This window comes from Squalius cephalus (assembly GCF_949319135.1).
Source record: "Squalius cephalus genome assembly, chromosome: 16".
NCBI lineage: Eukaryota > Metazoa > Chordata > Actinopteri > Cypriniformes > Leuciscidae > Squalius > Squalius cephalus.
In genome coordinates this window covers 8011853-8034978 of record NC_137137.1, presented here as the reverse complement: position 1 = coordinate 8034978, position 23126 = coordinate 8011853, and the positions used below count along the sequence as shown (strand labels likewise).

General features: G+C 37.9%; 2 protein-coding genes across 3 annotated transcripts in view; both read left to right on the top strand.

The window, feature by feature from the left end:
* xpr1a (xenotropic and polytropic retrovirus receptor 1a) overlaps window positions 1-4428 on the top strand; it is a 68239-nt gene extending 63811 nt beyond the window's left edge. Inside the window, exons 14-15 of the mRNA XM_079897844.1 lie at window positions 588-809; window positions 1588-4428. Of these exons, the coding sequence (XP_079753970.1) occupies window positions 588-809; window positions 1588-1645 (280 nt within the window). The 3' untranslated portion in view covers window positions 1646-4428. The remainder of the gene's footprint in view (window positions 1-587; window positions 810-1587) is intronic.
* Window positions 4429-5394: 966 nt separating this feature from the next.
* sin3b (SIN3 transcription regulator family member B) lies at window positions 5395-23081 on the top strand. Of its 2 annotated transcripts, XM_079897585.1 has the most exons (20): window positions 5704-5896; window positions 7361-7467; window positions 7558-7711; window positions 7795-7896; window positions 9048-9386; window positions 10715-10867; window positions 11649-11771; window positions 11901-11990; window positions 12099-12217; window positions 12335-12545; window positions 13268-13384; window positions 13475-13713; window positions 14399-14582; window positions 15136-15829; window positions 17896-18065; window positions 19372-19545; window positions 19710-19802; window positions 19960-20051; window positions 21233-21431; window positions 21605-23081. In XM_079897585.1, the coding sequence occupies exons 1-20, from the start codon at window positions 5786-5788 to the stop codon at window positions 21836-21838; spliced, it is 3705 nt and encodes a 1234-aa protein (XP_079753711.1). In that variant the 5' UTR covers window positions 5704-5785; the 3' UTR covers window positions 21839-23081. The 2 variants fall into 2 exon arrangements, with proteins under 2 accessions (XP_079753712.1, XP_079753711.1); XM_079897586.1 differs by lacking the exon at window positions 7795-7896 and having other exon boundaries at window positions 5395-5896.
* The last annotated feature ends 45 nt before the right edge of the window (window positions 23082-23126 follow it).

The window sequence follows — 23126 nt, the reverse complement described above, 5'->3', positions numbered from 1 at the left end:
TCAGTTAATGGTCACATGACATGCTCAAAGCGGTTAACCGATCACTAGTGTTGGTTGAGTTTCTCTAAAAATGTCGTTAATTACTATCTAATAATTACATCTTTAACAGTGTAATTAGATTTTTGTACTATTTGCTCCCTCTAAAAGGTATTGCATTATTTGTTACTACTTACTAAATTTTGATGTTAAATCCACCATTGTTTTGTATAGAATTGTTATTGTCTATACAGTATTTAATTCAGTTACATAGCTGTAATTAAATGACAGAAACAATGTAAACTGTGTAAAAAAAAAAAAAAAAAAAGGTTTTTAACATTTGAGCATGAAAACTAGTAGACCACAAAATCAAAACATTGTAAAACGGCATAATATGGCCTCTTTAATTAGTTTTTCATTAATTCACGAAGCCCAGTATTGGAAACCCTGTTGTAGAACATTAAACATGCTGAATCTCTCTCTCTCTCTCTCTCTCTCTCTCTCTCTCTCTCTCTCTCTCTCTCTCTCTCTCTCTCTCTCTCTCTCTCTCTCTCTCTCTCTCTCTCTCTATATCTATCTTCTCCCTTTGTTTGCATTTGTTGTCCCCATAGACGTTTTGTGTGGAACTTCTTCCGTCTTGAGAATGAGCACCTGAATAACTGCGGTGAGTTCCGAGCGGTGCGAGACATCTCGGTGGCTCCTCTAAACGCTGACGACCAGACGCTGCTGGAGCAGATGATGGACCAGGAGGATGGAGTCCGGAACAGACAGGGCAAAAAGAGCTGGAAACGGAGCTACAGCCTGTCCTTACGACGGCCCCTGCTGTCCTCTCAGTAAGAGATTATAGATATAATAGACATATTTCAGCAGTTTTTGGATAGGCAGCCCCGATTAGTGCACCTTTATGCAATTAGTCTGTATTTAAATTACTGACAACACTTAATGGAATAACTTAAATAACATATATGATAAATAAGTCATTGCAAACATAAAAAATATTCTTTTATTAAATATATTAACATCACCGAACCTATTTAAATGCATTAGGTTGCACTAACAAAACGAAATTGAAGGGTTAGATTAGGTAATTTGATATAAAGTGCATGTCAACATTTTGTACAGTGTATTTAACATATATATATAAAAGTTTGGGGTTGGTAAGATTGAATCTGCATTTATTTGATAAAAAATAGTGTCAAAAGCAGTAACATTGTGAAATCTAATAAAAAAAGTTAAAATAACGTGTCTATTTTAATATATTGTAAAATGTCATTTATTTATAATTTATCAATACTCCAGGCTTCAGTGTCATATGATCTTTCAGAAATCATTCTAATATGCTGATTTGCTGCTCAGTTGTGCTGCTTAATGTTTTTATGCAAACCATTTTGTCAGAATTATTTGATGAATAGAATGTTCAAAATAACAGCATTTATTTGAAATATAGAACTTGCAACATGTAAAAAATCACTTTTGATCAATTTAATGCATCCTTGCTAAAAACAAATGCATTAATTTCTTAAAAAAACAAACAAAACCTGAATCTAAAGGTTTGAGATCAGAACTTTTCAGAGCTGCTTGAAATGTATACTGTATCTGTTTCTCTGACAGGTCTAAGAAGGATACTAAGGTGCTCATTGAGGATACGGACGATGAGGCCTTCAGCTGAACCCAGATCTCACTGTCCCGCCACCTGTCTCGGCTTTCTATTGGTTCCTCACAGAGCTGCCTCAGCACACCTGATCTCAAACACACACAGATACACACATATTTCACTTCAGCACTAACAGATACCATCCAAAGACAGAGTAGTGGACAGAGTTAAGCACAAAAACAGCCTTGAGACATATCAGGACACAACAGTGACACACACACACAACGATATACACACATGCACGGAAAAGCCAAGTGTGGAATTTTCCTCAAGGTACTTTTTTTATTAGATTTGTTAATTTTGTTCTTCTATATTGATACATTTTTGTACATTTGTTTAGGTTTTTGAATCTATATTACTGCACATGACTGTTTACAAACTTAAAATAACTAGGATCTACAGGGAGGAGAGTTATCATATGAAAGAATAATATAATATCGTACACAGCACGGACTCAAGCCGCACACATTTAGAAATAACAATAGCTCAGTAGCTGATGTTTGTTATATTTAGTAGGTGATCATTTTTCTTTCTTTTTTTTGAGTTGTCATGACATCAGAGTACGGCCCTGGTGGCACTGTTTGGAAATGCTCGTTATTTCCTTACCATAAAAAACATAGTGTTTTATTGTTTCGTCATATTTAATATGCAAATATATTTTATTTTTTTATTTTTTAACATGCATTGCTTTGATATCAAAGCTGTCATATTTTTGCCATGTTTGAGAGAGCATGAGTGTGTTTTCTTTTGGGGAGTGATAGCTGATGTTAAACTAAAAGTTTACATACTGCTGTTAGAATTATTATTTATATTCACACTTGAACCAGTGAAACTACTGTAAGTAAACCTGTCATTGCTGGTTAATATTTGAAATACCGTTTGGGTAAAAGAAATACTGCCCACTGAAAAAGATCAGATGATTCTGTGAACTATTTTAATTGTAATGATGCACTAAACTGAAAAGATTCATTAATAATTGTCACCAAATTGCAGACTAAGGGGAAGTGGACACAGAACTAATGTGTTTCCCACATGGCTTTTTGTATCACTTATTAACCACTGCAAGCCAAAGAGGAAATGCAACCACTGCCTGTCAATTATATTTCTTATGGTTGTGATATCAGTTTTGTATTATGGTAAACCGTAAGATATTTTGTGCATCAAAAAGTAGTTCACTTTATGAAATCCTTTTCTTTACCGACATCTTAAAGGGATAGTTCACCCTCAAGTTTTTGCTCACCCTCAAGTTGTTCCTTTCTTCTGCTGAACATAAAGATATTTTGAAGAATGTAGGTACTGTTTGGTTAGATAGTGAACGATCCCTTTAACTATGGTCACAGCTTGTTTATTTGTATGCCTCATGAGTGTGGCAACATCTTTATAATCATCTTTACATTTTGATGAAAAAATGTGATTGTACATGATTTATAATGTACATTTTTGCGAGACAGGTGTAACTACCTTGTCTTTCATACATTTTCATACGTGGTCTCTGAATTTCAGACACCATTAAAAGAAGAGTGTTTTTCACCTCTTTTATCACAATGCTGAGCGAATACTGTCGTTTTAACTCGGAATGACTTTTATTATGATTAATATCTATTGTTGTCATCATAAAATCGAAAACACCAGGGCTGTTTTTGCTGATATGTATGTTTTGCTTCTTTTTTTTTTTCAGCATTTAGTTCATTTTGATACTTTTCTCAGCAGCATGCTTCAATGTATTTTTGCAAGCACAATCTTTCAGCTGTAACTAAAATCTAATCAAAAGAAAGATTTGTCTTCACAATCGCTCTTACTTGCTGTTTCATAGTCTTATTAGCTCTTTAAAAGAAAAGTGTTCCTGCTTTCTGAAAAAAAATGATGTACAGATAGCAGGCATTGTGTTTGTGAGTAACATGTTTAAGTTGACTTTAAGTTTATTGTTTTGCTTAAACACATTTGAGGCAAAATTTAGAAAGAAGAAAGGGGAGAACTACATGTTATTTGTGGCTGCAAAAGAATATAGAGTGCTATCCTCGTTCGAAAATGTGGTGTTACTGTGTTACTGTGCAGTCCTTTTGTCCTATAATATTATTGAAAAGTCAATCTTGTCGTTCTCAAATTGACCTTTTGGCACACTGTTTTACTTTGCTCTGTCTTTAGTTCTCTCAGAACTGACTGAATCCTTAAGTGGACTACCAAGTGGCACACAAATTTTTGGGAAATTATACACTTTCACATTTCTGAACCAATATCGCTGTATATAAATGGATGCTGAGCACAAATTTCCCCATTCAGTGCTTTTGGTAATGCATTGCCAGTTGTCTTGCCTGCATGCTGCTTTTGTTTTGCACTGTAAATAGTTTAATTTTTTACATTTGAAATGTGTAAAAGAATGTTGTTTAATTTATTTATGTACAAGTTGGAGATTTTTTCTTTAAATGAGCAGTATTATGGTAGATGAAGGGCATTTTTGATTAGCCACAATCCCACTCTGTCTTACATATGTGAAATCTATGGAAATAGTGTAACTTAAGATGCTTTAGTGAATATGGAATGTGATCGGTTTTATCTGTATATTTCTACTCGTAACACTTTCATCCCCAGGGTTTGTGCCCATTTGACAGGACTTGTTGGGTGACAGTGGTTTTGGGTTGATATTGTGAACTCTGATAAGGAATTGCTGGAAGAAAGGGACATGTTAACATTCTCATTAACACCCTAACTAGGGGTTCTATTATGAGATGAACCCTCAAAATGTAGGGTTTTTATTTTGTAATTTTTTTTTTTTTTTTTTTACTTTTTCAAATACAGAACTAGAATAATACACAAGCCCTGACATCATTTCTTCATGGGGGGAAATAAACTATGTTGACTTGATTGCTTGCTTACACCCATGATGTTAAGTGCTTGATATCTCTGCATCTTTTCTATCTTCCTATCTTGATGTTGTATCCCTTCTTAAATACTTGACTGTGACATTGTTTGTAGTTGCTAGATGGTTGTACTTTTGAGTAAGTTAAGACTTAAAGAAAAATAGAAAACTTGTGGTTCTGTGATTAAATAGACACAATGTCTCAGAGTTTCCCCTTTTACAGAGTAGTTTGTTAATGTTGAGTGTATTCCTATCCACTGATGATCTCATTTGTGTTTCTGTATACACTTTGGTGATCCTGTCATATTTGGGTTTTATAAACCACGCTTATTTTTAAAACCTTCATTTTGTGTCCGCCTTATTTATTCACAAACAAGAGACTCGAGGAACTGATACATTCAGTATAAGCTATATTTTATGGTTTGAATAGGTGACAATATACATTTTTTCAATGACACCCAAAGCAAGATTTAAAATTTGTATACAATAGTTTGCAAGTTTTTTCTCCTTTAGACATATTAACTTTTCCCTGCTGCAATAATGAATAGGCTATAGGAAATATATTCTTCATACACGAATATATAATAATAACTAAAATGTTTATTTTTCCTCTGAAACAATGGGACATATTTTTTCATTTACAACTAAAGTTGTCACATTTAAGGTAATTAATTTCTGTAAACAATATTTAACATGTTATATAGCCTATAGTTTTATCAAAATTACTGATCAAAGCAATCAATCAGTCAAAAGCATTTTAAATCGATGCAAAACAACTTTTTGCAACACTCGCCCGATGAACAAAAACGTGTGCAGAATCCCATTCATGCATGCGGCCGCTGAGATTCCGTGCGCTCCGCCCTCTTTCGGTTTGTGCGCATGCGCTTTTCAATTCTCCACAACTCCCTCCGTTTCCGGACGCTAGGATCGAGCGCACAGCTGCCGCCGAATTTAAAGAGACATACACAATTTGTTTAAAAAATACGACCATTGGAGGGGGGAAAAAAACATACATTGTTTATCGTTCTCTTCGTGGATATCGATGGGGACTCGTTATTGATTCTTCCGCTTGATGGTGTAGTTTTAGTAGGGATTGAGAGGTCTCGACACACTTGCGGGCTTGAGCTGGAAGTCTATACTGGAGTAACTGGGTGGCCGTCCGTAAAGTAGACTGGACTTGTGGGGGGAAGAGAGCTGGGTGGCCCCCAGTACCGAACTGATTTTTGCACGCCAGAACAACCTGCAAATACGGAGGGACGGTAAATCATCGTGGCTGTTGGTGGCGAAGGAAACGCACCATGGCGAAAATTCAGGCTCACAGCAGCACTGCGAAGCAAATCAACCAGATCCAAGACAAGGCCTATGTGGTTCAGAAGCAAGTCCAGCAGCAGCACTTTCAGAAACTAAAGGTAAAGAGCATTGCAGCAAGTGCATGTGTTTCCTTCTCTCTCACAACGCATTGTGTTGTATTAGGAAGTGCTGTGCTGTTCAAATGCATATGGGGCATATCAAAGCATTCACACTTGTGTGTGTGTGTGTGTGTGTGTGTGTGTAAATGGATTTGAAAATCTTACGCACTTATTTACACCATTTCAAGCTAGAAAAGTCGATTTATATTCAATTAACGCACCGATTCCTGGTCAAACCAATGCTAGTTTACCAGTCAAACAAGATGGAAGTAAATCTGCTGAATTAAAGTCTAATATTTTCCCTTTACGCGGTCGTGTTTTCACCGCTGCTCTTTGTTAAAACCAAAACCGGTAGATTTTTACTGTGGGTCCGCCAAAAACATCACACGTTACGCCTGGTTTGTTTAAGATTAAGCCGGTTTATTTTAATATAATTGACGTAGATGAGAAATAGAAAGAAAGGGGGTTTGCTCAGCTAACACCTGCTTTTGTCATAAATGTGTCCGTTTTCGTTTTTAACCTGACCGTTGAAAGAAATCAAAAGTGTCTGTTAACCATCGCTTAAGCGATTCTCTGTTAAAAATCAGTTTGAATCGCGTTTTGTTTGTTTTTGTTGTGAAATCGTAGCGGGGTTGTTGTGTGTTGTGACTAGCACTATTGCTAACGCAGCAAAGCTAAAAGAGTCAGTGAGCCTTTATTTTCCTCACTGAAAATTAATAAAAATACAAAGAGAAAATAAACCGGCTGCTTTTCTATTAGACCGCTTGTTTTTGTGTCACTTTTTTGCATCATATTGGTTGTATGGGACATTGTAACAGTTATTTTTATCTTGAAGGTTCATTAAGGCGTGCTTTTTTTTCACATTGGGTTTTTTGTTCTTCTGAACAGAGAGAGGAAAATCGAATAACTTGCGTTTTCTATGCGTGTAGTGGTTTAAATATAAAATGTCTCCGTGCTTTTTTGTTTTGTCTTGTATAATTCAAAGAAACTGTAGACTATCTATTACTTTAATATTATAAGCAAATGCAAAGTCATTCAATGGGATGGGGCTCCACATTCACTGGAAATGGACTTGATGACCCATATCTGTCCTTTCACGAGCCAAAAAAAAGGGTACTAAAAGTACCATATACCGCCACAGTATTTAGCACCTTGGAAAAAAGTACTGTGGTAATGCCATGTTACTTTGATCCATACCATTGTAGTGAAATTCATGCATCTCTGTCTTTATATGCCACGAATACTATAGTGCTACAGTACTATGTCAAAAATATGCCAGTACTATGATACTTTTTTTTTTGTTACTGATGTAAATGCATGTTATTACCATCCCATACCTTTATTGTACCATGTTAACACACTACATATCAGACTAGTAAACATTCTGTCACTATGTTCATTCTCAATGTGTTTTATATTGTTTGAAAGCGTAATTATGGTAAACAAGGTTTATTCTTGTTGCAGGTGGAGGATGCCTTATCTTACTTGGACCAAGTCAAAATACGGTTTGGAAATGATCCGGGAATATACAATAAGTTTCTGGATATCATGAAAGAGTTTAAGTCTCAAAGGTATGTGAGTGTCTGTGGACTTTAAATGTGATCCAATGCACTAAAAAAATCATTAATGAACGATTGTATTTCTGATATCTCCATCCTCAGCATTGACACACCAGGCGTTATCAACAGAGTTTCTCAGCTCTTCCATGGACATCCTGACCTTGTCCTGGGTTTTAATGCCTTTTTACCTCCTGGCTATCGGATCGAAATTCCCAAGAATGGAATGGCGTTTCTTCAGTCCCCGTTTCCCTCACAGGTAGAACTTTTGGTGCATCACAGTTTACTACTTGTTTGCATTGGTGTCTGTGATTTGTTCTTCATTTTCACTGCTTGTTTCAGTTCGTCAACTGTGAAAAGGTCAACACTGAATTCACAACAAATTTTACTTCTGTGACATTTCTGAGTGAAACAAGATATTTGGAGAAAGCCTATTTAGGACAGGTATTTACTTTTCTTAATTGTAAAAAGTAAGCGTTCCATACTAGAGTGCAAGATTGCTAAAGCAATGCCTAAATAGCTGTTTGGCCTTTTCAAATAGCCCACAATGACTTGCTGGCAGAAAAGAAAAGAGGCAGAACAAGTAATTACATTTTAATGAGTGATTGCAAAGACAAATATTTGTATTTAATTTTTTTAATGTGCACTGATGAATTGTGGAATGTGGAATACAGGAATGTGATTAATAGAGTAAATAGGGTTGATATTGATTTCATGTTGACTTTGGCCCCATCTCAAATGGGCCCCTCACTGGCTGCTTTGAGTTCACACTTTGGTGATGTCATGCCACATAGACTGTCGGGGAGTAGCCCGCTGAATCGGTCACATTAGCTTTGTGTTTAAGAATAAATGGACAGTTACTTCATGAAAATTTGCAAGAGGTTTATTACAGCTTACATGTCATTTTGATTGTCATAGTCAACCGTTATAGTTGTAATTACATAATAATAATTCCTTTAATTTATGTAGCATTTTTATGGATATTTCCTCAGATTTTTAGCATGATGAATTCAGTTTGCGGATGAATTTAGTTCATACCTTTAAACTTTAACCAATTAAGTATAAAATAGTTTGATACCATGTTTTTTTAAAGAAATGTATACTTTTATGTAGCAAGGATGCATTAAGTTGATCAAAACAGTTATGGGGTTACAAAATATTTCAATTTCTTTATGCTGTTCTTTTGAACATTCTATTCATCAAAGAATCATGAAAAAACATATCACGGTTTACTCACAAATATTAAGCACCACAACTGTTTTTGACATTAATAATTAAAAAAATGTTTTTTGAGCAGCAAATCAGCATATTAGAATGATTTCTGAAGGATCATGTGACACTGAAGACTGGAGTAATGATGCTGAATATTCAGCTTTGTAATACAATTTCACAATATTAATGTTTGTACTGTATTTTTTATCAAATAAATGCATCCTTGGTGAGTATTAGAGAGAGACTTTTGAATGCTAGTTCACTTTCACACAGAACTTTTATGTTTCGTGTAAAAGTGATGTAATGAACCTATGTGGGATGTTGTCTTTCTTGGTATATTGAAGTAAGACTTTGGTTAAATGGTTCTTACTCTTTGCCCTCAGGTCTCTCCAGGACCAGGAAGGAGCACGGGCAGCCCTGTGGTTAGCGCCCCTTCGTCAGCATTGGCTGAGGCAGGGTCGGCTCAGAATGAAGCCGTGACCTCTCCTGAGAGCATCGCTTCATCATCTGGACCTCCTGAACAATCAAGCAGGTTGTCACTTCCTCTGCCCAGCCGAGACAGCCAATCACAGCCGGCCACCACGTCAGTGTCCCCTCCCACATCAGAGCCTAGTCCTGTGGAGTTTGACAGCGCCATCAGTTACGTCAATAAGATCAAAAACCGATTTTTGGACAACCCAGAAACCTACCGGTCCTTTTTGGAAATTCTACATACATACCAGGTGAGAGCAAACCACATTTTTGTTCTGTTTCTCTCTAGGTTTGACCGTACCAACAACCTTTTGTATTACCAGCCCAGATTCTTAACCACTAGGCTACCACTGATATCACAGAGCTGAACTTTTGACTATCAACATAAGGTCTGGTCCACTATGTAGCATTTTTTGGCCAAGAACCACTCATTAAAGGTGCTGTAGGACATCTGGGAAAATGCTAGCTTAGCCTGATAGCAGTAAAAGCATACGCCCCACCATCCCTGCAAATCGCCGTCCAAAGCCACGTCTCTGAAAGCATGAACGCGCACAGCCAAGAAGACTGGAGACAATGTTACTGCAATACCAATATCATGCATCATTCACCGGTGAGAAAACTTTATAGTACAGTTAGTAACACTACAATACCAAACGTAAACAAATTCTTAAAAACAGAATTAGATGCAGCAAGTTTTCGGTTTGTTTAGCTAGCAAAACTTGTCAGTGTGTAATAATATTTCTGGCATGACAGGGTTTCCACGATGAGAGTCTGCTTGGCTCCGATGAAGATATATATAGATCGTAGATCCTTTGCCAGTGCCACTTGTCCGTTCAGAAGGAAATTTAGGTTGTTGCTGCTGCTTACCTGCCATTCTCGCTCTGTCTGCACTGCGTACGTGAACACGCTGATGACTTGTGTCTGCGTGAACAGCCAGTGGTATGCAAACACACATTGACTGACAGGGAACACATGCTATAGGACCGTTCCGACCGAACGCAACGATTGAACAAACATTTTATGGTCCTACGCCTTCCACGGACAACATATATTTATAAAAATACATATAGACCGCTTAACTCAGTGATTGCTATCAGGATATGAGGAGACTTTTAACCAGCATAACAAAAAACTATTCTGCAGAGAATCAGCTACGGCACGTTTAAGACTGGAAATTGTTTGAACAACATGAAAAGCCACTATTTCTTTTTTCATTATGTGCATTTAGGTCAGCAAACAATGTCTGTATACTTTGGGATCTGAATTTCTGTCAGTCTAAAAGTATGAAATCCTCAGAAAACAAAGCATATGTAGGAATATTCAGTTCTTCTTGTGGGTATCTTCAGTGTCAGCAAGCCAATCAGATTGGAGCTTGTGATTTTTGGCAAGTGTCTGCCGTTTTTCACTCAGTATGCATCAGACGGTCGATGAACAGACCGTGTGGGTGTGATGCCTTGTGGCTGAGACTAGGCTACCACCTACTAGCACTAAAGGAAATGGGCTCTTGGACTGTTTTCCTATCCATCCTGTAAACTTATCAATGTTCATTGATTTTTGGGCATCCTGTGTCCATCTGCAGAAGGAGCAGCTGGAGGTGAAGGAGAGCAGAGGCCGTAGCACTGGAGGAATGACCGAAGATGAGGTTTTCTCTAAAGTGGCAAGCCTTTTCAAAGGTCAAGAGGATCTACTTGCGGAGTTTGGCCAGTTTTTGCCTGATGCAAAGAGATCTCTGGTTAGAAAATTACCCTTTGTGTACTTTTTAAAATTTGCCTTTTGTCTTTCACTTTCACTTTGTGTACACCACCATTTAAAAGTTTGGGATCATTAAGACTTTTTTTTAAAGAAATTAATACTTTTATTATTTGTATTTAATTGATAGTAAAAACATTTATAATGTTACAAAGCATTTTTATTTCAAATAAATGCTTTTCTTTTGAACTTTGTATCACAATTTACTTTCCACAAAAATATAATAAGCAGCACATTTGTTTTCAACATTGATGATAATCATAAGAAATGTGTTTTAACACCAAATCAGCATATTAGAATGATTTCTGATGGATCATTCATGTGACACTGAAGAGTAACAATGCTGAAAATTCAGCTTTACCATCAAAGGAATAAATTACATTTTAAAATATATTTAAATGGAAAACAACCATTTTAAATTGTAATAATATTTCACATATTAAGCGTCTAAGTTAACGGAAGTGAATCTAACTTTAGCTGGACAATAACTTTATTCTTGAGCTGCTGTAAAGCCAAAACAATCTCTGTAACTTTAATTTCCTATTATCACTATAAAGCTGCTTTGAAACAAACTATATTGTTAAAATCGCTATATAAATGTTGACTTGACTTCACAGTACTACTGTTTTTTTTTTAATCAAATAAATGCTGCATTGGTGAGCAAAAGAGTCTTCCTTCAAAACCATTTTTCAAAAAACCTACCAACCCCAAACTTTTTATGGGTGTTAAAGTGATTTTTATATGTACTATGTCTCTGATTCCAGTTCACTGGAGGTTCTTTGACTGGCAAAGACCATTTGAAGAGAGCAGAGGAAGAGGAAATGAATAAACAAAGCAAGAAGAGACCTAGACCCATGCTGATGCCCCACATGACCCCGCTTCTGAAGGTCAGAGTTCACTCGTGCCAATGCAAGGATCCTATATACCTCTGTATCTGAAAGACTTGTAAAGTGTAAATATCTCCCAATATATGTGGGTTACTTATGCTTTAACAATTTATCTTTTCACCCATGTAGAAAAAAATGAAGTATTCATGTTCCAAGGACCCGTCTTTTGCTGCTGTAGGAAAACATGGAGTCCTGCGGGAATTCACGTTCTTTGACAAGGTGCGTTTCATAGACACAGTTGTTCTAAGCGGTAGCAAGTCAGCCGCTGCCTTAGGATTTTTTGCATAGTTTCAACCATTGAACAATTTAATTTATTTATCTTTTTAGGTTCGTCGCCTGCTCAAGAGTCAGGAGGTGTATGAGAATTTCTTACGCTGCATAGCCCTGTTCAATCAGGAAGTAGTTTCAGGGGCCGAACTCCTGCAGCTTGTGACTCCATTCTTGGGGTAAGACAGATTTAAATGAGGGCATGTTTATTAAATCCTATTTGTTTTCATATGTTGCATTTTCCAGCCCTGATATGACATTCATGAGTCTTATTCCACTGGTGTCTCATTCTGTAGGAAGTTTCCAGAACTGTACACCCAATTTAAGTCATTTTTGGGTGATAAAGAGCTGTCTCATGCCCTCTCGGGCCTCTCCGACCGCTATATGGAGGCTGGAGGCAGAGAAGTGGATTACGCCTCCTGTAAACGCCTGGGTTCCAGCTACAGAGCCCTGCCCAAGACCTACCAGCAGCCCAAATGCACTGGCCGAACTGCTATATGCAAAGAGGTACTGCACCTTCACTGGATATAGATACAATTATGATGTCATACAAGCATTGTAATAGTTGTACTATAATTATTACAATGGCAACAATAAAAAATATCTTGTTACATTTATATTGTTTATGTGTGTATATATATATATATATATATATATATATGTGTATGTATGTACATATATATGTGTGTATATAGTTTTCTTGCGTAACTTGTTAATAATGTAGTTATTATGTGTGTATGTTTATTTAATATTGACTGTAATTTAAAAAAAAAAAAACTTTACTTGTTTAATATGGATTTCACCTCATACGTACGCTAATAATACAAGATAAATGCAAATCTGCCATGACAAAATCGTCATCCACGCAGCCGTCAGTTTTCCTGATCCACGGATGCTGGTACAAATCTGCCGAAATCCAAATCTCCATGAATCATTTGGAAACCGGGGTGTTTCAGCCCCCACACTGCACTTTTTTCAGATCAATTTGAATGGAAGCACTTATCTCAAATAGCTCTTTTTCCAGGGTGCCTGGAGGTGTCGTCGCTGAACGCTTGTTTGTAAACAGTAATTTTATAATAAGCTAGATATTCATGCCAAATCTGAAGTGGCTGGTGTTCCAGACATCTTTAAAGCAGCAATCAGATACTGCTACATCTATGGAGGCTTCAGTCATGGGGTCAGAAACCTGATGGTAGTACTAGCAGTTCAAGCTCATTGTTTTATTTTAGGTGCTGAATGATACCTGGGTCTCATTCCCTTCCTGGTCTGAAGACTCTACTTTTGTGAGTTCCAAGAAAACACCATATGAAGAGCAACTTCATCGCTGTGAGGATGAGAGATTTGAGGTAAGATTATCTTTTTGAAAAATATCAGGAGGTTTAGGGTTTAAGTTGAGATGTATCTTGATTATTTTTATTTTTTTTAAAACCTTGTAGCTGGATGTTGTGCTTGAGACTAATTTGGCAACGATAAGAGTTTTGGAAAGCGTGCAGAAGAAGCTATCACGCCTTTCGCCAGAGGATCAAGAGCGTTTCCGACTGGACGACTGCCTGGGTGGAACTTCTGAGGTCATACAGCGCCGTGCTGTCTATCGTATATATGGCGACAAGGCTCCAGAGATCATAGAGGGGTTGAAGAGGAGTCCAGCCACTGCAGTTCCTGTTGTACTTAAAAGGTTAACAAACAAATCTTATTTTTATTTTTCTCTTTCCTTTGTAATTCTCTCTTGTTTCTCCCCTGCATCTCTCTCACACTCTTACACACTCTAAAAAAACCCTTAAAGGGATAGTTCACCCAAAAATGAAAATTGGCATTGATTACTCACCTTTATGTCGTTCCAAACCCATAAGACTATCGTTCATTTTTGGAACACAAACAATATTTTTAATGAAGTCTGAGAGATTTCTGTACCTCCTTTGAAAGTCTTTTCATCCAAAACTAGGAAGGTTTAAAGACTATTTAAAACATTATTTTATAATAGATTGCAAAAGAAATCTGTATGTATCAAGCAAACTTTCAATGGAGGAACAGAAATTCTATCAGACTTCATTAAAAATATATTTTTGTGTTCCGAAGATGAACGAAAGTCTTTTGGAATGACATGAGGGTGTGTAACTGATTTTCATTTTTGGGTGAACAAACCCTTTAATAACTACTAAAGCACCTCTACAGTGTCATTTGACAGCTAAATTAAAGGGATAGATCATCTAAAATGAAAACCGTAGATGACGATAGTAATTTTTAGGTGCACTGCCCCTACTATTTTGCAGTCATTTGTGTTCATACATTTTTAATAATTCCTCCATCTAGCAGGAAAAAAAGCATTTTTGATGAAAAAGTTGATGATTTTCTTGCCGTAGGTTGAAAGCTAAAGAGGAGGAGTGGAGGGAGGCCCAGCAGGGTTTCAACAAAATCTGGAGAGAGCAATACGAGAAGGCGTATCTGAAATCACTGGACCACCAGGGTGTCAACTTCAAACAGAACGACATGAAGGCCCTCCGATCCAAGAGTCTTCTCAATGAAATAGAGAGCATCTATGATGAGGTGAGTTTAGCGGCTCTTCTTTTTCTGCAGCTTTTTCCCATAACTATAATCCGTTCCTGAAAGAAACCTTTTTGAGTCTCGCACACTACATTATTTTGACTGCAGTAGTGGTAATGTAGGTCTATATCTTTTCAGAGACTAATGTCACAATGGAAGTTAATAAAGAACTAAACTTGTGGGTGACTGACAACTGTTCAATGATGGGTGAAGTTCTGCTCATTAATTTAGTCACAGTGACGTTTGATTTGAAAGTCAAAAACATAAATGTGACTGGATACCTAATTTTCTTTATTACCTAATTTGGCAAAAAATCATTTTAATTTATTTGTCAATGTTTTTACACTTCAATGATAAACAACAAAAAAGCAGCAGAGCCACATACCAATATTATTTAACACATTAAATATTATCTTCAATATTTTAATTCTGCATTCCTGTTTAATAAGAACAGAGTACAGCATCTGAAATCTCATGTTAGGTCACTTGCTGCAAAAGTCGTGTGTGTGTCATGCAGATAACAACTTGTTACTAGCCCTTTTGTTCCCTTCCACAGCGGCAGGAGCAGAGCACAGAAGAGGGCGGCGTTGGTCAGCAAGGTCGTGACGGCTCGGGCACAGGTTTGACCAGTGAGCCCCACATGATCTTCACTCATGAAGACAAACAGATCCTGGAGGACGCCGCCTCCCTCATCATCTACCACGTCAAGCGGCAGCCCACCATCCACAAGGATGACAAGGACCACATCAAGCGCATCATCCAGCACTTCGTTCCTGACCTCTTTTTTGCCCGTCGTGGAGAGCTTAGCGAGACTGAGGAGTTTACGGACGAGGAGGCAGAGGGTGAGGATGGCGCCGCCGCAGGAGGCGGAGTCTCAGCGTCAGGAGGCCAACAACAGTTGAACGGCGATTCCAGACGAAGACGATGCACTTCCCCTCAGAGCATGGACACCTCTATGGTCTCCCACAGTATGAATCCAGAAGGAGAGGTGGTGGATCTGCGAGACCCAGAAGCTGAGCACCAGAAGGAGCTGGATGGAGTCTACAACCTGTTCTTCGTCAATAATAACTGGTACTTCTTCCTGAGGCTGCACCAGACCCTCTGCTCACGGCTGCTGAAGGTTTACAGGCAAGCCGAGAGACAGTTACTGGAACACAGGGCGGAGCAGAATCGGGAACGGCTGCTCATGGGAGAGGGGCGCAGAGAAAAGGCTAATGACCTGGCCATGGAGCTGCGTCTAAAACAGCCAAGTGAGTAGATTTTCCGAATGATGCACATTAGGGCTGCACAATATATCGCAAATGTACATATCGCGATATGCATATCACAATGGCTTGCGATAACTGAATGATTTTAATATTTCAAAAAGTTAGGTAAATGTCAATTTTAGGTTGACAGATAGCAGAGAATAAGACACATGACTGTTACATATGTGTGATATGCATAAGTTGAGCACAATAAGCTGCGGAAAAGAACTCAAAGCGGTACTCCCACGCACCTTTCAGACAACGCCTTTCAGAATTCAGTTATCTTCCGCAGCTTTTATGGCCAAATACACACACAATTATGTCAAAATGGCCACTTGGTGAGTGTTCACTTAAACAGTCAGTAGTGTCTTAAGTGAACGTAAACGGTTGAGAAAGAAAACGCGTGTGTAACAGTATGTTGGATCCGTGCATTAGCTCTTAAAGTGACAGCAGCCTAATGTACCTGCTGCCATCTGTGTTATTAATTTTAATCTAACAACAAAAAACAAAGAGAAAATCGCTCACTGCTGAATAACTTGTATAGCTTTAATAAGAATCAGTGTTTATTTAATTCATACAGTGAAGACAAAAGTTTTATTTTTTACATTTGATTATTCAATGTCTGTTTTGTACATGATATAGTATATTGCATTATTTAACGAGTTATGCATATTAGGGGTGTGCCATATCATACCGTCCACGATAATACCGGTATAAATTTGTACATGATAAAAAAGTGTCATATCGCGATATCACTGATATAGCGATGCAATGACGTATGGCGCATTACGTTCCTTAGCACGCACAATAACAACACCTGTCTGAGCGCGAGAGCAGCAAGTCAGCCTCCAATGACGATTTAGTACCTAAAAAGGAGCTACTTCAATAGTATTTTAATAATTCCCGCAGGTCTACCACTTATAATGCGGGAAATTCCCCCGCAAATATTGATTTTACCAACCGCGTGAGTTTTCAGCGGTGCCGCGTCTTCTCTCTCTCTCGCTTTCAAAATGGGTTGCACAAGTCAAGCGTCGATACCACACTCTTGTGTTTAGCAGTCAGGACATGACGGAATTGTCTTTTGTCACTTGCATCGTAACTAAAGTTTATCATTTTCACTTCTTTTTAAGTCTTATCAGTTTAAACATTTGCTATTTTAAACTATTCAGTACTCTCGCGCGCTCTCTGAGAGATGTTTACTCTGCGTGCATACAGTAAAGCCGCCTCACAAACAGCTCGCGAGCAACAAAAGTTCTATTTCGCGGATTATATTGCTTTAACGGGGGAAAAAACACGCAAAATTGTGTAAAAATTCCGGTCATGGTTAGTATATTCGTAAACAGTCGGTTATGTCTGAAATAACCATAATACGTGCGTGACAGTGTGACAGACAGTATAACAGTAATGGATCCGGGCACTAGCTCTAAAAGTGACAGCAGCCATATGTGTCTGTCATTAATGTTGTCGTCAAAACAACAAAAGATAGCTTTCATTGTAAGGAATCAGAATTAATAGCCTTTAATTTAATTTAGTCAGGACTAGTGTTATTTTACATTTGATTACCTTATTCAGTTTCTGTAGTATTTCTGAATAGTGTTAGACCTACCCAAAAACGTTTCTCTTTATTTGTATCTTTATTATTTTGTATATATGTTTTGCTACTTTTTTCAATTTAATTCAAAGATTGAAATCAAGCTTCCTTGTGTTGTGTAAACTCTGAAATACAAAATTACCCAATTGTAAAAACACAATGAGTGAGCAAACATTTAGGTGAGATAAATGTAATAAAAAAAATTGTCAATTTTTTTTTATATATCGTCATAAATATCATTATCGCAAATATTCTTGAAATATCGTGATATAATTTTGAGGCTATATCGCCCACCCCTAATGCATATCACTTTTCTTCAATATGGCCTAATGCACTTCCATTGCACTTGCATTGTGGCAGCAAGTTTTGTATGGAAAGCAAGTAACACTCACATTCACTTTGCGATAGTTAAGTCTAGTTTTAGAACCAAATTAACATTCTTGCATTCAATGTTTACACGTAATGTCTGTTAAATTAGGTGAGGTGGAGTTAGAGGAATATTACCCAGCATTCTTAGACATGGTACGCAGTCTACTGGATGGAAACCTGGAGTCCACGCAGTACGAGGACACCCTGAGAGAGATGTTCACCATCCACGCTTACATCGGCTTCACCGTTGACAAGCTCATTCAGAACATCGTAAGACAGGTGAGTCAGAGAGCTGGATTGCACAAAGCTAAGTTTTGGGCAGTAATTTGTATACTTTCAAAGAGGCCATAATCTGTGCATTTGTGTTTTTCCCCTTGAAGTTCAATTATAACGTTAGTCAAGGTTTATTGCACCAAAGTAAATTACTCTTGTAATTTACAACTCTTTTTTTCCCTAATGGCTGGGTTTTGCTTTTTATAAATGTTCTTGGTTCTGGTTCATATTAAGTACAAAAAAAGAGGGTAACACTTTACAATAATTTTACATTGTTAACATTAGTTAACTACATTAGTTAACATGCACTAAATGCATATTAACTAATGTTAACAAATGAGACCTTATTGTGAAATGTTACCAAAAAGAGTAATGCGCATATATTGGAAGCTGAAAGCTGAAATTAAGAAAAGTGTGATAAATTAATATGCAAGGAAAGAAAAATTTTTATGACTTGTAAGTGACATGCTGTCCGTTTTTGTGAAGTTCTGTGGGTGCAGATTTTTTTTTTCTTTTTTTTTTGTGGGAGGTTATATGGTCATTTCAATAAATTTTTTAACCCTATTATAGAATCATAAGAGTGACAGTCTGAGGCCCCATCCACACTACTGCGTTTTCGTTTAAAAACGGAGACCTTTTGCTACGTTTGCACCTCCCGTCCAGACTAAAACGGCAAAAACGGAGACCCAAAACGGAGAAGTTTAGAAACGCTGCCGACCCGTTTTTCGTTTTGAATCTCCGGAGGGCGTTTAAGTGAAGACGGGTGAAAACGGAGGACTTTAGAAACGATGACGTAGTAGAGGCTCACGCTCGGCTCTATGATTGGGTGTCATCAGTCATGGCGTATATCTTTGCTAGCAGCTGTTGTGCAAGTAAATTCTGCATTTTACAATGCTATAACTGCCTACATGCGCCGGAGGCAAGCTATTATTCGAGCGATCTGTGACAATTCCCGTTTGCAGCGGCGGTATCGACCGTACATGGAGCGTCGGTTTTGGGTTAACCTGGGAAGAACCAGCGCATGGTGGGATCATTTTATCAATGAAGTTGTGTTTACACCGGCACGCGCATGCCCAGTGTTGGTGAATGGTCACGTGATCCGCGTTTTCAGCCGTTTTAATGTGGACGGAGATCAATTCTAATACGCAGCTAAAACGCTGGTGTGGGCGGAGATCGTATTCGTTTTAATTCTCCGTTTCTAAACTAAAACACAGTAGTGTGGATGGGGCCTGAGGCTCTGTATTCCCGCAAATACACCAAAGAGCCTTTACTGTGATCGAGGTGTTAACATGCTCTTCTCTCTGATTGGCAGCTTCAACACCTGGTCAGTGATGAGGTGTGTCTGCAAGTCACTGAGCTGTACCTGTCCGAGAGGAAGAGGGGGGCCGCCGGTGGGAATCTCTCGTCCCAGTGTGTCCGTGCCGCTTGGGAGGCCAGTTACCAATGGAAGGCAGAGAGAGTCATGGCTGAAGAGAACTGCTTCAAGGTGCTTGACCCTAATGCTGTTGCCTATATGTGACCAACATTTATATGGATATCTAATTTAAGATGTGATATTCACCTCCTCAGTTGCATTAATCTTATGAATTGTGTCATGCATGTTTTGTAATTACTTTCAGTTTGTAATTTCTTGACTCTTTCTCTTGTCAGGTCATGTTCATTCAAAACAAAGGTCAGGTAACCTTAACGATTGAGCTGCTGGACACGGAGGAGGCTCAGGGTGATGACCCGCTGGATGTTCAGGTACCTACCTGATTTTTAAAACAGAAAATAGTTTGTGGTTGTTGTTTTTTTTCTTAGAAGCTTTAAATGTGATGGGGTAATCTGGTTTGGTGGGTTTGGAGTGTAGTGTTGTTTTCTAGTGCATTATTATTAACTGACTTTTATGGTGTTGTTTCAGAGCCTGTCTAATTACATGGAGCAGTATATAGGGACAGAGTCTGTGTGCTCTCAGGCAGAAGGCTACTACTTCAAGCCTGTGTTTCTACCCAGGTAAAAAACATTTATGCACATGTTTAACCTGCTCTCTTTATGCCTATTCTTTCCCTTTTGTAGCCAGATGGTTAATAGTCAATTTCTTATTTTAAAGGTGCAATGATTTTATTTTATTTTTTATTTTTTTATTTGGAGGGGTGGCCCAGATCATGGTGTAGACAAGCCCAATACCACTTGGTTTCTCTCATAAATTCGCTCATATTATCAGACACTAATGTTTCTGTAATTAATTAATCAAGGTCTCAGTGTGAAGTCCTATGCCATAGAAGAAGTTATCTTAAAGGCACATCCACATTCATGTCATGAACACTACTTTACACTAGGTGGCCGTTACAATGGCTGTGCGCGGTGTTATAATGCGTTGCTATTGACGACCGTCATTAAAAGGAAGGAAATGCTTTAAAAAGTGCATAGAGCTGCTTGTTTTATTTGTTGTTTGTTGATTTTTCAAATATAAAACTTGTTGAAATGTCTTCAGTGTGAGCATCAACTCTTTTTGAACACTTTTATCTCGTTTTAACAAAACCGTGATAATATTGATAATCGCGATAATTTTGGTCACTATAATCGTGATATTAAATTTTCATACCGTCCCATCCCTAGCTGAAATATTCGGACGTAAAACTTTTCTCAGGTCAATCGGAGCGAGTATCAAACTAAATTAGCCGTACCGCCAGGAAAAGAGGAGGAGGGAGGTTGGCCGTCGGGCCGGATGAAGATGACTGGCGGGCCGCCAATTGAACAGCCCTGTCCTAGACTATGAAAGCTTGTTTCCACCACGGAATAGAACAATTTGAAAACATAATTGCGACTTTTTATCTCACAATTCACTTTTTTTTCATCTGGCAATTCTGACTTTTTTTTTTTATCTCGCAATTCTGACTTTTTTTCTCCGAATTGGAGGTTTTATATCTCACAATTCTGACTTTATATCTTGCAATTGCGAGTTATAAAGTCAGAATGGCCAGATACAAACTCGAAATTGTGAGGAAAAAAAGTCAGAATTGTGAGAAGTTGCAATTACATTTTTTAATTTGTGGTGGAAACAAGCTTTCATTACTAGACCACTGTTACTTAACTCTAACAAACCAAAAATTGGTTTATGTCAATTTAATTTGGTCTGGCCAGTTGAAAGTAGACTGATGTTTGTTGGGCTCCTCTGTGCGTCTCCCCTTTAGGAATCTGAGGCATTTCCGCGGCTGGCAGCTCAAGCAGGTGGAAGCCATGCGCTGCCGGAGAGAGTGGCATCGGAAGATGGGTGTGGAGACAGCCGGGAACCTGGACTGCCGTTTCAAACTCAACACGCACAAGATGGTGTTTGTGATGAACTCCGAAGACTACATGTACCGCCGAGGAGCCCTGGTGAAGGCCCGGAGAGTATGTTGATCAAATAAAATTGCTAATACAATGCAAAAACAAATCCTGACCTTTTCTATAGTCAATATACGTTTTTCATTCTAGTCATTCAGCACCTAAAAATATGAACTGTTACTGACTCCAAACTTTTGAACTGTAGTGTATTTATTATTCATTGTGTCCCGTCTCTCTAGTCCCAGCACAGAGTAGCACGGGCTCAACACGAGCGCTTTGAACAGTGGCACCGGGGCTGGTTGAGCGATAACGTGTCCCCCGCCGCCGAGCGCAGCGTGCAGGACTGGCTCATGGGAGAAGAAGATGAGGACATGATCCCCTGCAAGACCACCTGCGTGTCCGTGCAGGTCAAAGGCTTACATGTCAACAGGTACCAGGTGCACTACAACAGCAAGGCCCCCGCCTCACCGTAACAACCTCAAGCCTTGGGATGGATTTTTGTGATCTCGTTCTCTCTGTCTCTTTCTCGCTCACTCATTCTCACGGCCGAGATTAAACGCGCTCAGCCGAATCACGCCGAACAGACAGGAGTGGTTTAAGGAGGACAGACAGCTGCTCAAAGGAGGGAATGCCTCATTGAAAAGCATCACATCTCAACACTAGTCCATCATGATCAATGCCGTTACCAGACGTTTCAGAAATGTGAATGTCAAAAACTTTTCTTTTCCTTTTTTAAGAAAGTCCATTGTAGTTTTTAGCTCCTGAAACCAGAGTTTTGTTTTGTTTATACTGAAGTATTGAGAGACTAGGTTTAAAGTATGTCTACAACATCTGTATGTCTTTTTTGTACAGTACAGTCGACTCAAGAGCTTGAGCAATTGCATATATACAGCAGAAAGATTATTCTGTGTGCATTTTCTTGGCTATGAATGATGACCTGGAAGAATTATGTTACTCTGGCGCGCACTGGCATCTTATCCGTAACGTCCTCGTTTTAGTTCTCTGTTTTGTGTTCTTTGTTATCATCGTCTCTTATAACTGAACAGAGAATTGCCAGTGTTGCCCGTCAATCGCTGCTCATGATTTATAGTCGATTTTGTTACACATCCAGATCATGTATCATATCAATCTCGCCAAATCCTTGCTTTTGTTTGGTGTAATTTTTACATATTAAAACAGAAAAATGACAAAATATCAGTGTTTTGAAAAAAAAAAAAAAGAATGTATAACATTTATCCTGTATCAGTTATCACGAAATAAACAACCTAGTTGTGCAGTTCTTAAAGAACGGGTTATGATTCTTGCCTTTGCATCAGTAAACTGTACATTTGGTATAGAATGTCACATTATGTTGTTGTTTATTTTTGGTTGTTACTATTTAATGGAAATCTATCTATAGATTCTATGGTGGTAAAACCAGTTTTTGTTTTATGTACATATAAGTTGTGTTTTGACAGGGAGAAGATTTGTGAAATATCAACCAAAGTTGAACAGTGTCTGGGTCATATTTCACTTCATTGTGACATTATTTTCCTGATATTAGTTAACGACATGAACTTACTCTATAATTAGTGTTAGGGTTTAGTTGCTTGAAATTATGCATAATTTACTGTGGTTACTATAGTAAGTACATGTAAGATATGTAACAAAGACCCTGTAAAATAAAGTGTTATCATCATTTTAATATGTATATGATTAAAATAATTTAGATTCTTTAAAAAAAAAAAAACAATATAAATAAAATATGGTACAACAAATACT